Raw genomic sequence first — 17,751 nt, forward strand, 5'->3', positions numbered from 1 at the left:
AAGGAGCTTTTCCCAACCACTGGCCTCTTATGTTATCTGGAACCTAATACTCTAAATCACTCACTAGACATTATACCCTCTTTAATGCAAATTTCCTGTGTCCCAAACAAGATTTAAGACTCCCTACTTGCTGTGCATAAGGTCTCTATGAGTCAGTATCGACTCAATGGCACCTAACAACAACAACAACAACATTAAATAGACTGATGTATGAGTATACCTCAGTGCCTGGAACCCAGAAGTGGGAGTTGTCAAGTCTCAGAGCAGGGTTAAGGGACAATGTTATTGGTAGAGGGATGGAGGGTGGATAGTCCCAAGAGCCTACTGACAAGCAGTGGTTTGCTTTACTTCCCAGGGGGCTGTTGTGGTTCCGACTATAAACAGTACGTGTTTGGCGGCTGGGCCTGGGCCTGGTGGTGTATTTCCGACACACAGAGGTAAGGGCCTGGTGGCTTGGGAACCTGTGATCCTGGTGGGCAGGGGCGAAATGGCTCTCCAGCATTTCCCCACTTCACCCTACTTGTTAACTAGAGCCTCTCCCATTTGGGGGGTGGGGGCCTCCTAAGAAGCAGATGGAGTGTATTGCACAGGGATGCAGGAGAAACACGTAAGAAAGGTCTGTCTGTGGGCACCACCCCATTAAACAAGGCTAGCATCACTTTTGTCCCAGGGTATTCAGAGCAGAATCCCTACTTCCCAATTCTAGCTCAGAGTTATTCAAGAAGTCTTCATTTTACTCCCTGTTTGGTAGGAAGAGCTGTGCAGGCCCTTAGACCATTCAGGCAGGTAACATGGCCAGAAGGCAGATAGGGGATAGAAGGCAGAGAATGAGTATGCAATGAAGTGATTCTGTGAAGTTTCTGTTTAGGGACAAGGTGGGGTTGGCCTAGTAGGTCTGGCCCTTCTTTGTTGTTGGCCCTGCACCTCCTATATCAGTCTGGAAAGACTTAGTAGAGGAGGAGCTATTTCAGCTCCCCAGAGGGCCCACCATTAGGCTCTCCCTGCTGACTCCCCATAAGTCCACAGCAGTTCCAGACTAGGCTGGACCTTTCCTGCTATCCTCACTGCCCAGAGATGAGGCATGTCAGCCATCTGAATATAGGGGATCTGAGTCCACCTGAATATAGGGCTCTGAGAGACCCAGATTCATCCAGGCTAGGACCTAGGCAACAACGACAGCAAAGCTGTGAAGGTGTGAGCATGTTGCTGGGGGAAGCAGTCATCCCAAAGGGGAAGCAATGGAGATTCCAGTGGAAAGTCCCCTGCAAGTCACTGGAGAGTAACCCCACATCTTTACTGAGCTCCTAGTATCTGGGTCCCACCTGGGGTGGCTGCGGGCATCTGCTGGAGTGAGGAGGTTGGAAAGCATGTCACAACTTTTTAATTTCACTGATTCCCAGTAACACCCTCCACTCTCCCATCTCGCCCCACACTCTCCTCTGCCTTAGTTGAGGGATCCTGAGGGACTCTTCTGCTCTAAAGCCAAAAGTGTCACAAAGAAATCAATACTGATCTCAGCCAGTGGGGAGACACCCCTAGCCCCCAGGCAGTTCTTAAACAACAGAGCAGCTTGTCCACACACTAGTCAAGCACCACAACTTGCAGTTGGGTCCAGAGACCTGTGCATCATGGGCATCACCTGCTAGTCCAGCACCCCTGCAGGCCCTACCTCCAGGTTCTCAGCCTTCCCCACCTACCCTCTTCATACTCCAGGGAGCAGATCCCCTATCAGAGGGAGTGCCCACCAAGCTGCCTCTGACAGTGGGTTTCGAGATGAGCAGGGATGGCTTTGTATATTGACCTAGGAAATGATCTCACACCCAGACTCAGCATCTTCCCTCTGGTTCCACTCATTGGCTGGTCTGAGCCTGCAGTTTTGCCCCCTCTCCCATCACCTGTAGTCTCCTTGGAAGACATCTGGACTGTGATTCTCACTCTGAGGCTGAAATGTCTATACTGGCAGGTCAGTGTAGAGGCTTCTAGCCCAGCCTGGATCCTCAGCCTCCCCTTTGAGGTCATAGTCAGTGCACACATTCCCCACCCTCAGGATCAGCCATTCATCCTGCAGGTGACGTGAAGCCCTGCCTGCTGCACTTCGCTGCCACATTCTGTACTGTCACAAGGCCCTGATGTGGGCAGCACTCTCTGCCCTACCCTAGCTATTCCTCCACCTCTGGCATCTGAGCTGCAGCCTCTTGTCTTTCTTCCCTCCTCCCTTCCCTCCCTGCCTCTCTATCCCTCCTCTTTATCCTCTTTCCCAAAAGAGAGTTTGGTGGATTTCTCAGCCAGGTCACAAGGGTGCTAGTGTTAGACACTCCAATGAAGACAACTTTTGCATGTCTGCATGGCTGGAGCCACCAGGGCTGGCACGTCAAAAGAGGGGCCCCTCCCAGAGTGGAGGTAGGGACTCTGCATTGCCTATTGCTTCCCAGCTCCTCCACCCAACTTCCCCCCTGCCCCCCCCCCACCTCCAGTCACCTGCTTATGCATCTTCAGCCTCAGCCTCTGCCCTCCCTTTATCTTGCTTAAGGAAACCTTCCAAGCTGTTCACAGCCTGGCCCTGCCTAAAGCACCACGCTGCACACGCGTGCGCACACACCGTCCTTGGGCAGCCCAGCCAGGGTGGTCAAGTCGCTTCCAGATGCTTTATTCTCTCAGCCTAGGCCCAACTTTGGAAATTTCAAAGTAAATTACTCCATTACCTCCTAATTGTCCCTGTGAGCATTCTGGCAGTAGTAAACCTTTTCCCCTCACCCTGATTTCCTTTACCCCCCTTCCCCCCAAATTAAAAATCCAGTCTTGTCTTGGGGGTTTTATGACCCTAAATTGCCTTCTTAGTGCTTGCTATGCAGCACTGACTGCAAGGATTTGTGTTCTGAGCAGGATTCAATATTTGCTATGACTCAATAATCCCCAGAGTGACCTCTCCTGTTCCCAGTGTCTGGAAATGCAGGTCCTGCTAGTGTGTAGAGGGAGGAGCTGAGGCCACGTCCCTGAGATTGTGCCAGGACTCTCCTGAGAAAGTGAGGTGTCAGCCCGCTCCCCTTCACACAGGCCTCCCTAACTCAGGCCATGGGCCCAGGCAATTAGCAGCCCTCTCCCTCAGCCCAGCAGCTCATCACTAGAAGGGCATTGGGGCGAAAGAAGAGACCCAAAGGCCTCAGATCAGCAAGAGGGTGCCTCTGCACCCCTACACCCTAGACTAAGCTGGCAGTGGGGGGCTTGAAGTATAGAGAGCACCCCCCCACCCCCAGGCATCAGGCATTGGTGCTTGTCTGGTAACTGTGTGTGTTTGCTGTGTCCCCTCCTACCCCCTCCTGCCCCTACCTTTCCCTGCCCCTGGCTGCTCCTCAGACTGTCTCTGGAGGTTATGACCATCCTGTGTCGCTGTGAGAATATTGAGACGTCGGAGGGGGTCCCGCTATTCGTAACAGGGGTTGCACAGGTAATAACCCACCTGCTTCCTCCTCTGTGTCTAACCTTGTCTTTTCCTGCCCCATCAGGGCCTGGCAGACAGAAGCCAGATAGATTTTCTCCTAAGCGAGCACCTCCCTCCCCTCTGCTCCCACCCTCTACTGCTCTGGGTGCAAAGGTGGCTACAGCCGGGATAAATTCCTATCAACACGAATCCCTTGCCCTCGTTTACCGGGACTGTGCATGGGGAATGGGCAGGAGATTCTGGAATCTCAGCCAAGTCTCTCTCAATGCCTAAGTTGGAAATAAGTTGAGGCAGAACAGCTACAGAAGACAAGGCCCTTATGTGACAGAGCTGACAGTCCAGATGGGATGGGGTCCATTCTGTCAGTTGAGGGTCTGACTCACCTTAGCACTGTCACCACAAACCCCTTGCTAGTCCCTTTTCTGGACCTGATGCTAGGCTCCAGTCCTCCTCTCTGCAAGACCAAGATATGGTTCCCACAAAGAAGTCTGCTCACTAGCCCCTAGCCCCCTCCACAACTTCTAGAGGTAATCTCTATGACAAGCTTGAGGGAAAAGACTGATGGCCATCTCCCAGTGAGAAGCAAGTAAACCTGGTATCTTGCCCTTTATTCCCATCCAACTATGACTGGTGAATTCCACTGTTGGGACAGAACATTAAGTTAACTCTAAGTGATTTCTCTTCATTGCTGTATTCCTCAGCTCTTTACTGAGCACTTTCTCAGTTCTAGGCACTGAGGCTATGATCATGAAAATGTACTTGTCTCCTCCTGGAGTCTACATTCCAATAGGTCCCAGGCTGAACAACCTAACCATCATCTCACCATGCCCCCTCCTTCTGTGCTAAAGAGCCCCTTAGCGTTCTCAGGCTCAAATCCTCCCTCACCCATCTTGTCATTTCTAATTGGAAAAGGGACTGTGCCCATTGAATCAGCCCTAGTAGCTGTGGGTAGGGGGTAAATTTTAGTGCATAGGCCTGAGGAGAAGCTATGAAGCATTTTGTGTAGAAAGAGCACTATGTCTGTGCCTCCACCAACACCTCATGTGGAACAGCCCCTCCCCCTCTAAACTCACTACATTACTCAAAACATACTACAGGGTGATTATAGACCCTGGGGTTGTTCATTGTCTGGGAAGAACAGCTCTTTTTGAGGGTTTGAGCTTCTTGGCCAGGAGGCTTTCAGGTGTTCCCAGCCTATATACACATGCTCTGCCTGGGCCCAACACCAGAGGATAGGCTTCAAGTTTGAGTCATTTTCCCAGTGTAGGGGGATGGATGTAGGACCACTTCCATCTCAGCCCAGTAGTAGGCATATTCCCAGGATGCCAAACTACCAGGTAGAGCTTTCTAGGTAGCCTACTAGGGCATCCAGGGGGACTGGGTGAGGGCCTGTGAGGAATTTGTAGATGGCACCATGACTGGCCTACACAGTATGACCTGGAATATCAAAGTCCACCTACTGCTTGTTAAGTGCTGTCCAGTCGATTCCATCCCATAGTGACCCTGTATAGAGTTTCCAAGGAGCAGCTGGTGAGCCTGAAGCTTGCAGTTCAAATGACTTTGCAGTCTGATGTATTAACCCACAGTACCACACCAGGACTCTTCCCCAGTCCCCCAGCCCCCAGCCCACCCCTGTCTTAGGTATTTAACGCTGCTATAACAGAAACACCACAAATGGGTGGCTTTACTAAATGGAAATTGATTTTCTCACAGTTCTAGGAGACTAGAAGTCCAAAGCCAGGGTGCCAACTCTAGAGGAAAGCTTTCACTATCTGTTGGCTCCAGAGGATGGTCCTTGTCTCTTTTGAGCATCTACTCCAGGGTGATCTTAGTGTGGCTTGGTATGTCTCTTCCCCCATCTCTCATCTGCTCACCTGTTTAAACTCCTTTATATCTCAAAAGAGATTGACTAAAAAGACACCCTATACTAATCCTGCTTCATTAACATATCAAAGACAACCCATTTCTAAATGGGATTATAACCACAGACATAGAAGTCAGGATTTACACGTATTTTTAGGACACATATTCAATCTATATTTCACCTTTTGTTGTTGTTGTTATGTACCGTCGAGTCGGTTCTGACCCATAGTGACTCTATATAGGGTTTCAGAGGAATGACTGGTGAGCCTGAACTGCCAACCTTGTGGTTTAAACCAATTTTGCAGTCTAGCACATTAATCTGCAATGCCAAACCAGGACAATTTTGGCTCCCCCAAAATTCATGTCCTTGCTATATGAAGAACACATTAACCCCATTGCATCATCCAAAGTCTTAAATTAATTCCAATGATAAAATCTCATCTTCTGAATCTAAATCAAATATAGGTGGGACATTAGAAGTATTCCCTCCTAGGGTAAAATTCCTTTTCATCTCCAAACCTGTGAAATCTAGATCGCAAGTTATCTGTTTCCAAAGTATAATGATCAAACAGGTAGACATTTCCAATACAAATGGGAGATATTGGAAGGAAAGAAAGGATAATTGATACCAAGGAAGTCCAGAACTCAGCAGAACAATTTATACTAGCTCTCAAGATTTGAACTTAATCCTGTTCTCTGAAACCATTTGGGCTTGGATCCCAGACTCTGGTTGTTGGCCACTCCTGCATTCTGGGTGGAGCCCCTTCAGCCCAGGGCTTTAGCTCCACCTTCCATGCCCTATGCCTTTTTTCTGCCTCTTGGGTATAGCAGCCCCACCCCTCTGCCACACCTTACAAGCACCCTCACGCTCTACAACCAAGTTCATGAAGATCCATTTCTTTGAAACCTCGGTGCCCACCCTTTAAAACCATTAAGATCTTGCTTCTTGTGCTCCTCTCAACAGTTCTGTGCATCTCCAAGCTGCTCCAGGATGGTCCTTTTCTTGAAGAACAACAGATGTAGCAATTCGGCCTGTTTTCATGCCTGTAGAATTCCTCTCAGTCTGAACTGATGGGTTTTCTGCTGTGATAGTTGGTTAGATCCATCAGTCTTAGCCATAATCTCTTTAGCAAAAGATTTGTATGCATGTACTTGATGAACATCCTAGGACATGTGTCTTTACTTTGTACAACAGAATTTTCCAAATCTTTACATTCTGTTTCTATTTTGCATGATTCATTTTTAAGCCCATCTGTTTCTTTGTGCATTTTACTCTAAGTGGCAAGGAGAAACCATGTAGCCCCTTTAAGATCTTGCTAAGAAGTTTCATCAGCCAGATATCCAAGTTCATCATGTATAAGTTCTACCTTCCACCAAATATTTGAACATAATTCACACAAATTCTTTGTCATTGCATTAAAAGAAATCAGCCATCCTCCAATCACATGTTCATCTTTTAAAACCTCACCAGAGGACCATTTAGCATCCACATTTCTAATAACATTCTGTTGCTGGCGCCATATGAATTCACCAAGTCAATATAAACTTTATGGCTCTCCTCACTTCCTTCTAAGCCCTCACCAGAATTGTCTTTGCCACCTGTAATTCTACTGTAATTTCTTAGCAAGGGCTTCTTCAAAGCAATATAGACTTTTGTTTTTTTGTTAAATGCTGCCAGGTTGGTTTCTACTTATGGTGACCCTGTATAGGGTTTCTGAGAAGCACCTGGTGAGTTTGAACTACAGACCTTGCAGTTAGCAGTTCAGTGCGTATCCTACAGCACCACACCAGGACTCTTATTGTTGTTGTTACATGCCATCGAGTTGGTTCTGACTCATAGCAACCCTGTATAAAGTTTCCAAGGAGCAGCTGGTGAATTTGAACTACCGACTTGGCAGTTCAGACCAACCTTGCCGGTCCAGTGCGTTATCCTGCAGCGCCACATCTGGACTCCAGGACTCTTTTTTTTTTTAATGTTTTATTGTGAATTATGTGATAGTTTACATGAGAGAACATTAGCTTTACATTCATCCTATCATATATCATTTCATTGCCCTGGTTATAATCCCCTCCATGCATCATCAACCAACCAAAGGGTATACCCTGCAAGTCTGCCCCCGCCAGTCGTCAGCACACAACCCCTCTCCCTCTCTGGGTCTAAAGTCCCCAGCCACTCCTTCTCTCCATGCCATCTTCTCTGCCTCCATCTCTGGCGTCACTGACTCTCTGGGTAGGGTCCCGCTCTCCGCTCTTCTCCCTTGATGGTCCCAGGGACCTCCGCTCCTAGACTGCAAAGTCAATCACTCCCCTCCTTTTGCTACAAAATGTCTACCTTTACATTTCCAACCCTCACAATCAGTCCTGATAACAGTTATTCACTATTGTATCACAAGAGACCTATCTGCATCGCCTTTCATCAGCCCCACCCAGACAGATTGGATACTACTTAGTGGAGATTCTACCTTCCTCTGCGCCCTCTGGATCTAGGCTCCCTCTTGAAAGCTTGTAAGCCAGTCACTTCTTGCCTTGTAGTCCCCCATCCCATTTTGGGTAGGCAATGTCCAAGTTGCCCATCCCTGTCTACTCTGTGTGGGTGGGAATGATCCTTGCTGTAAAGATTTGTTCCCTCTTTTGAGCTACTGCATCCATAGGTGTAGGTCAAGTTCATCAAATTGTATCAAGTTACTCTTTTTTTCCTCTTCTTTCTTCTTCTAGTTGAGCTCTGATCATTCAGTCATTGAAGCCAGGTCAAGTGGGTATTATCTGCAAGTGTGGGTGTTCTTATGCATATGCCCTCTCTTCTTATCAGCTGGATGCTTCACTCTCCACTCTAGTCCTCTGTGGCTATGTCACTGACTCTGGGCCCAAGTGGACTCCGGGACTCTTATTAGGTACCTTTAAACTCTTTCAGTCTTTACCCACTACTTCCAAACTACGTCTACATTTTAGCTATCTGTTAGAGCAGCACACCACTCTTCCTGTACCAAATTCTGTCTTAGTTATCCCATACTGCGATAACAGAAATACCGCAAATGGGTGACTTTAACAAACAGAAATTTATTTTCTCACAGTTTGTTTTTGTTAAGTGTTGTCAAGTCAGTTCTACTTGTAGTGACCCTGTATAGGGTTTCCAAGGAGCAGCTGGTGGGTTTGAACCACTAACCCTGTGGTTATTAGTCTAGTGTTTATCCTACAACATCATAGTTTAGGGGGCTCAATTTCCCCATTCAGGGTGCCATCTTTAGGGGAAGGCTTTCTTGCGTGGTTGGTTCTAGAGGAAGGTCTATTAAGCTTCTGCTTCTGGGCAGTTTTCATGTAACTTGGCATCTCTCTCCCTCCATTTCTCTTCTGCTCATTTGTCTAATCTCTTTTATATCTCAGAAGAGATTGACTCAAGATACAGCCTACACTAAGCTTGCCTTTTTTATATAATAAAGATAACCTGTTCCCAAATGGAATTATAACCACAGTCATATAGGTTAGGACTTACAACCTCTATTTTTGGGGGGACACAGTTCAATTCATAACAATTGACAACCACATCTTGCCCACTTCCTCTTCCTTACCATTCAGGCCAGACTGATTTGAGTGCAGATAGTGAGTACTCACTTGTAGCAGACTTACGTGCCCACCCTGCCCTGCCCTCCCACCTTTGGCCCTCCGTACACTCTCCCAGGCCAAAAACTTTCAGTGAGTTCTCCGCAACCACCTACTCTTCAACAGGACCCTTGGCCTTTCCCAGCTGGAACAGTGAGTTACCAGACTCTTTCCTACACTCCCAGGCCCTGGGCCCCCAGACCCATGCCCCTGTTTTGCATTTCTTGGCAGGATTTCCCTAGAGATTATGACGTTGCAGCCCCGCTGCGAGGACGTAGAGACGGCCGAGGGGGTAGCTTTAACTGTGACGGGTGTCGCCCAGGTATAGTAACTCAGCAGCCCCTCGCATGTCCGTTGAGCTGCCTCGTCCCCATGCTGGGGTTTGGGGGGAGGAGGAGTGGACCACAGCCATGGGCAGTCTCACTCCGTCACCCTGCCCTTGCCATGTGTCCCGAGAGAGGGTTATCACCACTGGATCATGCTCGCTCGGCCCCCTTGGCCACCCAGCAGGACTAACAGACTTCCCTTCTTTCCTCAGTGGGCCTGCGAGGGACAAAACCAGTGCTGAGGGCTCCTGTCTCACTAACCCTCCTCCGCATTCTTTTCAGGTGTTGGAAATGCTGAGCCCTAGACTCCAGGCCTTCCCTGTTCCCTGGGTCAGGGGTGGTAGGATGGGGCCCGGAGGAGAGAACATGAGGCAGAGGAAGCTGTGGGCTTTGGGAGTTGGAACTTGCATTATAATCCTCCTACTTGTATGCAGGGTCAGGGGCTTACTGTCCTGCCCTCCTTGCCCTCTCGACTTCACTGGGAAGAGACGGTTAATCATGTTCTATACCTCCTCTGAGGGGACTATTGGTTGAGAACCTCAGAAAGGAAAGTAGGAAGATGCCCACCCACAGTAGCATTCCCCTGTATCCTGTCCTGTTTAGACTCTTCCTAATATGTCTGTCTATCCGTGTCCTTATTGTTCGTTATCCTTTTCATAGTCTCTGCCCCTCAAGCCTGAGGGTCTCACACATGTGGGGCACCACTAGGTTACCTGAAGGGGAAGGATTGGCTAGTGGGGAACAGTGGGCTGGAGGGTTGGGGAATGAGCCCTAAATGTCCAGGAGAGAAGGCCACAACTGGGCCTGGGTTGCAAGTGAAGGTGAAGTGTCTCCAAATCTAGACAAATCCTTTAGCTGCTGCCTCCCACCTGGGGGCTCAGACTGACTCCTGCCCCCAGTCCCTGGGACCTCTGGGTCTGAAAGAAGGGGCACAGCTACTGCTATCACACCTCTGGGACTGGGGCCTTTGTCTTCCTCCTGCCAACCTGGCTCAGGCGCGTCTGTGGTCACCGGCAGGTGAAGATCATGACGGAGAAGGAGCTCTTGGCTGTGGCCTGCGAGCAGTTCCTGGGCAAAAACGTGCAGGACATCAAGAACGTCGTCCTGCAGACCCTGGAGGGGCACCTGCGCTCCATCCTTGGTGAGGCCCTGCCTGGCCAGGAGCCCCACAGGGTCCCTGATCCTCAGAGCCAACCTAGGGCGGGACCAAGGGCCTGTCATTCACACCAAGGTTTCTAGCTGGAAAGCTGAAACGTTTCCCTCAAGTGTTTCACTTTAAAACTCTAGGTGAAAAACAAACAAACAAAACTCTAGGTGACCTGAGTGAAGGTGAGGGCATGGGGGATGGGCACGTGCCAGTCTACTCAGGGACTTCACGGTGCCTGGGGTGGTCCCTCGTCCAGGATGGACTTTGCAGCAGGCTGAGTGTGAAACACTGTTAACAGTAAATGGCAGGGCCTACACTCCGGCAGACCTCTCCTTACATGCCTGCTCCCTTCCCCACTGGAGAGTCAGCCCATGATTCCTCTGCCCCCAGGGACCCTGACTGTGGAGCAGATTTATCAAGACCGAGACCAATTTGCCAAGCTGGTGCGGGAGGTGGCAGCTCCTGACGTCGGCCGTATGGGCATTGAGATCCTCAGCTTCACCATCAAGGTGCAGTGTGTGGGAAGACCACCTCCCATAGCATCTGTCTGGGAGATTGGTCCTTGGTGGATGGATCCTTTGTGCTATGGTTGCTCTCCAGGCTGACTCGCTTTCCCTCCCCAGGACGTGTATGACAAGGTGGACTATCTGAGCTCCCTGGGCAAGACGCAGACGGCTGTGGTGCAGAGGGATGCTGACATCGGGGTGGCTGAGGCTGAGCGGGATGCGGGTATCCGGGTACATGAGATTTTCTTCTCACCCCCAGGGGCAGGGAGCTCAGGGCCAGTGGGACTTTGTCCCCTCAGTGAACCCTCAGCACGTGCCCCTCTACCTCCCAGGAAGCTGAGTGCAAGAGGGAGATGCTAGATGTGAAATTCATGGCAGATACTAAGATTGCCGACTCCAAGCGAGCCTTTGAGCTGCAAAAGTCTGCCTTCAGTGAGGAAGTCAACATCAAGGTGAGAGGCTGGGGGGGCCCCTGGCTGCAGCTCAGAGCTCCGTACTGGACGTCTAGTCTCTAATGTACCAAACACACTCCCTCCACAGACAGCCGAGGCCCAGCTGGCCTATGAGCTGCAAGGGGCGCGTGAGCAGCAGAAGATTCGGCAGGAAGAAATTGAGATCGAGGTTGTGCAGCGCAAGAAGCAGATTGCAGTTGAGGCCCAGGAGATCCTGCGCACAGACAAGGAACTCATTGCCACTGTGCGTCGCCCAGCCGAGGCTGAGGCCCACCGCATACAGCAGATCGCTGAGGGCGAAAAGTGAGTGCCACCTTGCATGCCAGCATCCGAGGCCAGACAGGTCCCTGCAGCCTCTTTTTTTTTTTTTTTTTTTTAAGTTTTTATTGTGAATGGAGTGAAAGTTTACAGGGCATGTTATCCATTTTACATTCAACAAATCATATACCTTGTTTCATTACAATGATTATAATCCCCTCCATGTACCATCAGTCTATTCACTTTCTCTCTATCCACTTTAGCTTTTTAAATATAAAAACAGAAAAAAACCCCCAGGCATATATAATAATTGACACCACCAAAGGGCACATTCCCCTGCAGCCTCTTGTTGACAGGTTACTCCCTCTACTCTCCCAACCAAGTCTGTTTATTCAGGTGAAGTTGGGAAAATGCCACATTCTCTATAGGATTGTAGGAACGTCAACTAAGATGAGGTTTGAGTGCCTGGCATGGAGCCTGGCACAGAGCACCCTGGTTTATGCTCTCAACCACTTGCAACTGATACATGGTGGCCTCTCTCTGGGGAGTCAGGAGTTTCCCCCTTCAAGTGTCCCCCACCCCCAACACCTGCCAGTTTCAGGGATCCCAGGCAAGGCTTAGGAATCCTGACACCTCTCATTGATCCCACCTGCTTCAGGGTGAAGCAGGTCCTTTTGGCACAGGCTGAGGCTGAGAAGATTCGAAAAATTGGAGAGGCTGATGCCGCAGTAATCGAGGCGATGGGCAAGGCAGAGGCTGAGCGGATGAAGCTCAAAGCTGAGGCCTACCAGAAATATGGAGATGCAGCCAAGATGGCCTTGGTGCTAGAGGCCCTGCCCCAGGTGAGGCTCCCACATCAGGCTGGACCAAAATGATATGATCAGTAGAGGTTACCAGACCTGGACTTTCATCTCCTAACAACTAGGTGGGCATGTGCCAGAACTTCTCACATTGTCAGTAGCACAGCAACAGACTGGCAGGAAGATTTTAATGGGAGACTGCTCAGCTGGGGTGGCGGGGAGTGCAGGGCTGTATAATAGGCATGGGCTCATCCCTAGCCAACTGGGCCTCTCATTACCATGGTTTACAAATAAGTAACGTTGGTTACAATAAATAAAAAACAGGCTGCTTTGGGGTCTGGTGAGGTGGAGAGGGAGGGAGAGAGCAAATGTTTGCTAGGACCAGTAGATGGAGGGCAAAGTGCTAACCTAGCTGTCCTCCCACCCACTTTCTAGATCGCTGCCAAAATTGCCTCCCCACTGACCAAAGTAGATGAGATTGTGGTGCTCAGTGGGGACAACAGTAAGGTGACATCAGAAGTGAACCGACTGCTGGCTGAGTTGCCTGCTTCTGTGCACGCCCTCACAGGTGTGGACCTATCTAAGGTATGTACCCAACTGGCAGCTCATGGGACTAGCTCAAGCAGAACGCTCTAGGGCCCAGAGCCAAGACCTCACTGGGATCTTCCACCCTTGCAGATCCCCCTGATCAAGAAGGCCACTGGTGTGCAGGTGTGAGACCCAGCAGGCCCACACCCTTCAGCAGCCGCCTGCCCTCCCTCCAGCACCTGGTTTAATACCACAGGGACAACGGGAACGTTACTGACTCTGGTGCCTTATTTTGGTGGGACCAGAAGTGCTGCAGGTTCAGGCCATCTCTGGCTGTTTTCCCTTCTCTCCTGTGTGTCTGTATCCTTTCTCTTCCTTTCTACAACCCCGTATGCTCACTTTCACTGCCACATTCATCCAGTTGTCTCTTTCATCCTCATGTCCCTGGGTGTCTCTTCCTCTGTCTGTCTTCTCTCCCTCTAACTTCCCTCCCACTCCTACGCACATCATATGGTTTAAGCTGAAGATGTTTTGTTTATTGTATTTCACTGTCTGTCTGTGGGGGGTGGCCCTGCTGCTCCTCAGAATCCTGGTGCCTTGAAGTTCTCCATTCATCTGTCCAGTCTCCCTATGGCCCTGACCAGAGCTCAGCATGGGTGCAGGGATTCTGGGTAGGATGACCACCCTCCCTGCTCCTGACCTGGTCTTCCCAACCCTAAGCCTGCCCCTCCAAAAAGCCCTGGCGTCCCGTGCTCCCACCCCTCTAGGCCTGGGTAGCCATGACTTCAGGGTCCAGAGCCTCTGCCCTTTGATTCCCCTCCCCGAGCCCCAGGCCTGATCTCATACCCCACCACAGGGGCACAGAGGCAAGGCCTCCTGTCTATAGCAGCTCCCTTGGTTTACTGCTGCCTTAGGAAGCCCCTGCTTGTGCTCAGGGAAGCCCCTTTCATGGGCATGTCCCTGCTAGGAGGGGAAAGGCTTGGCCCCAACTCTGCTAATCCTTTCTGGGATTGGGGTCTAGGCTCATGGGGGCAGGAAAGTATGTAGACCCTCTTCCTGCTAGCCCTGCACCACCCTGGGTATTGGGCCCTCCCAGCAGGCAAAACTGTGTGCTGCAGACTTTCTCTCTGGCCACGTGATAGGGTTCCAGCAATGGGGAAGCTGCCCAGTCCTCTGTCTCCTTGCTCAAGTGAAGGTAGAAGAGGCCAGGGCTCAAGCATCCTGTCAGGGGTGCTGTGGGTGTCCTTCAGTCCTAGTCCCCTGTCCCAGGCTCTGCCCCAGCCTATGTAGCTGTTCCTGCATGTGGATGCTGCATGTCTGGTCTGGGGCTTGGATGCTGCACTGCCCCACCACATGTCCCTTCTGGTATAATAAAGATCTCTGATGCCTACCCCTGTACCGTGTCTTCTGTGAACCAAGCACCAACCAGGTCTCCCACACATAGGACTCCGCCCCCCGCCCCCCCCAACTTCAAACCAGCCTTTTGCCTGTTCTTTCCCATTTTAGCCACTAGAGGGTGTTGGCACACTGGCCATGCTCCAGCCCAGCACCAGTTGCTCCAGTTCATTACAACTGAAAGGCCCTGTAGGGCAAGTAGAACCTTCCCATAGTGTTTCCAAAGCAGACTGCAGCTCTCTCCCGGGAAGCAGGTGGTGGATACAAACAGCTGATCTTCCAGCTAGCAGCAGGCCACTTTAACCACTGTGCCACCAGGGTTTCTCCCATAGCAGCCCAGTGTACTGTTATTGGCCAAAGTGCCGAGACCACACATGAGCCCGGGAAGACCTGGCTTCACTGCAGGCAGAAGGTGGAGGGACAGGGGCAGCTGCCTGCGCTTCTTGCAATCCTGAGCACCACTTAATAATTGAGGCACCATCTCAGAACTAAAAAGTGCTTAGCTTCATCATTCTGGGCTCCAGTATTCTTACTGACTTTATAAACTTACCTAGTTCTTGCTATGTGCCAGGCATTGTCTTAGATGCTGGAATACAAAGTTCAGAGGGTTGGGGGTGCTACAATTTTAGAGTGTCCAAGGAAGGCATCACTGAAAAGGTAGCACTGAAGATAGTGAAGGGAAAGCATTCTGTTCAGACGTCCTGAGTTTGGATGTGTCTGGCAGGACTGAAGACCGTGAGAGGTCATTGCATTTAGAAACCAGTGAGTGAGTAAGAGGGAGAGTAACAGTAGCGAAGTCAGATCATCTAGAACCTTGTGTGCGTCAAGTTGATTCCAACTCATGACGACCCCATGTGGCAGAATAGAACTGTCCCATCGGGTTTTCTTGGCCTTAATCTTTACGAAGCAGATGACCAGGTGTTTTTCCTGCAGAGCCACGGGGTGGGTTCCTACCACCAACTTTTCAGTTAGCAGCAGAGTGCTTAACAGCTATGCCACCAGGGCTCCTGGTAGAACTTTAATAGATCATATTTTTTGGCCTTTAAGATGAAAAATCACTGGACATTTTAAAAGGTCATTGTAGGTAACCAAAACAATTCAAGGAAGAAGAAAATCTCTTGGCAAGTGATCCTAGAAGAACAGTGTATGTATAGGAAAAATTAAATCTCAACCCCTATCTCACTATATTAGTTGGAGATGGATTATAGACCTAAACGTAAGAACTTAAACTATAAAGCTTATAGAATAAGAAAATGTTTTCATGATCTTAAGGGAGGAAAAGATTTCTTAGAATTTGAAGGAACAAAGAATGGAGGGAGGGAAGTAAGAAAGGAAAAAGGCACTAGTTATAAAAGAAAGAAACTGATGAATTGGACCATTGTCAGGGATATTCAAATTGAAATCACAATGAGATCTTACTATACAGCCATCAGAATAAGGAGAAAGACAATACCAAGTGTGGGTAAGGAGGTAGAATGGGGGGGGGGGGGAGGGGGAGGGAGGGGGACTCTCATACACTACTGTTGGAAATATATATTGTTACAACCACTATGAAAACCTATTTGGCAGAATTTACTTAAGCTGGACGTATGTTTTATAGATTGAATTGTGTCCCTGACAAATACAAGGGAACTTGAAAAAGTTCAATGAAATTTTTCATTATCTTTTCGTTCCATTTCTTCTATGTGTATATTCAAGTCCTCACCTGTACTTATGGATATGATCCTGTTTAGAAATAAGGTTTTATTTTGTTGTGTTAATTAGAGTGGGTCCTAAACCTGATCACTTTTGAGTTAAAAAAAAAGACACAGGATACACCAGGGAAAAACAGATACCTTGTGAGAATCATCTACAAACAAAAGAATGCCAATGATTGCTGGCAGGCACCAGAAAGTAGGAGAGAGGTCCACAGAAGGAGTCCACATAATCGAGACCTTAATTTGAAGTTCTAGCTTCCAGAATTGTGAGGAAATAAATTTCTGTTCTTTAAAGTCACACATCTGTGGTGTCTGTGTTAATGGCAACATTAAGTAACTTAGACAAAATACATTCCCTTTGACTCCAGAATTCCAGTCCCAACAGAAATACAGACGTATATATTTAAGAATGTTCATAGCAATATTATTAATCCTAGCCTTCAAATTTAAACACCCAATTGTCTATCAGTGGTAGGCTGAATAAAGTGTACTGTATTCATAAAATTGAATACTACACAGTATTACAAATGGATGCACTATTGCCACACGCAACAACTTAAGTCTCTCATACATAATATTGCTTGAAAGAAGCCAGACAAAATACTCCATATTGTATAACTCTATGAAGTCTAATAATCGGAAAAGTTCATCAATGGTGATAGAAGTTAGGATAGAGGTCACCCTTGGGGAGGAAGAGGAGAGTAACAAGAGGACATGGTTCTGGGGTGCTGACAATATTGTTTTTGACGTGGGTGGTGATTACATGGGTGTGCTCAGTTTTTGATAATTCACTTACAAATTCATGTACTTTTTCAATGTGTGTTATACTTCAATTTAAAAATTTATTTAAAAAAACAAATGCCTCCAGGGTTTTTAGCCTGACTGGCAGAATGGAGTTGCCCATTTTCCTGAAATTAGAGTAGTTGAAGGAACTGGTTTGTGGAAGACCTCAGTTTTGCCTGTTAGAGAAATTAGCAAATCTACTGTATATATTAGGAGATCAGGGAGAGTTTTGGACTGGGGGTAGTCAACAGTATATAGACAGTGTTTAAAGGCTTGGTGTGGCGCTGTGGGTTAATGTGTCAGACTGCAATGCCTTTTGAACTGCAAGGTTGGCAGTTCAAGCTCACCAGCTGCTCTTTGGAAACCCTATACAGGGTTGCTATGGGTCTGAACTGACTCAACGGCACTTTACAACAACAACAAAGGCATAGAAAGATGGGGTCAACAAAGGAATGCATGAATGTGGGTAGAAAAGAGGAGACAAGGTCTAAGAGCTGATCCTATTAATGTTTAGAGGTCTGTAGTCTGGGTTGTTACCAGAATTCAGTGACATAGTATATGCTCAGCATGGGGTTGATACTTGGTAAGCATGTGATATGTGTCAGCCTTTATTATTGGGTTTGTAGTTGACTTTTACAGTCCTCAGAGGCATTTCTTTACATATTATCTATACCTATAAGTCTATATAAGGAGCTCTGGTAGCGTAGTGGTTACGAATCGGGCTGCAAACCTTAAGGTCAGTGGTTCAAAACTACCAGCCGCTCCGCGGGAGAAAGATGAGGCTTTCTACTCCCGTAAGGATTTACACCCTTGGAAACCCTGTACAGGGTCGCTATGGGTCGGGACCGACTCGAAGGCACTTCACAACAACAACATAAGTCTATATTATATATTACATAATAATGCTTACATTACTATATCAGATATTATATTACATATAGTATATGTATGTGTGTATGT

The 17,751-nt window shown here is 48.6% G+C and overlaps 1 protein-coding gene across 1 annotated transcript; it reads left to right on the plus strand.

The window, feature by feature from the left end:
* The first annotated feature begins 360 nt into the window (after positions 1 to 360).
* FLOT2 (flotillin 2) lies at positions 361 to 13,105 on the plus strand. Its single transcript, XM_006874193.1, has 10 exons — positions 361 to 437; positions 9,131 to 9,221; positions 10,243 to 10,366; positions 10,763 to 10,881; positions 10,996 to 11,109; positions 11,211 to 11,330; positions 11,419 to 11,633; positions 12,247 to 12,430; positions 12,824 to 12,973; positions 13,067 to 13,105. The coding sequence occupies exons 2-10, from the start codon at positions 9,147 to 9,149 to the stop codon at positions 13,103 to 13,105; spliced, it is 1,140 nt and encodes a 379-aa protein (XP_006874255.1). The 5' UTR covers positions 361 to 437; positions 9,131 to 9,146.
* Positions 13,106 to 17,751: the final 4,646 nt, after the last annotated feature.

Source organism: Chrysochloris asiatica, unplaced genomic scaffold (assembly GCF_000296735.1).
Source record: "Chrysochloris asiatica unplaced genomic scaffold, ChrAsi1.0 scaffold00266, whole genome shotgun sequence".
NCBI classification, from domain to species: domain Eukaryota; kingdom Metazoa; phylum Chordata; class Mammalia; order Afrosoricida; family Chrysochloridae; genus Chrysochloris; species Chrysochloris asiatica.

Bases quoted from the DNA above. Each gene is read 5' to 3' on its own strand.
- FLOT2 (XM_006874193.1), top strand. From the start codon at position 9,147: ATGACGTTGCAGCCCCGCTGCGAGGACGTAGAGACGGCCGAGGGGGTA. The intron at 10,367-10,762 runs GTGAGGCCCTGC...CTCTGCCCCCAG, and splicing joins GCACCTGCGCTCCATCCTTG to GGACCCTGACTGTGGAGCAG. The intron at 11,110-11,210 runs GTACATGAGATT...TCTACCTCCCAG, and splicing joins AGCGGGATGCGGGTATCCGG to GAAGCTGAGTGCAAGAGGGA.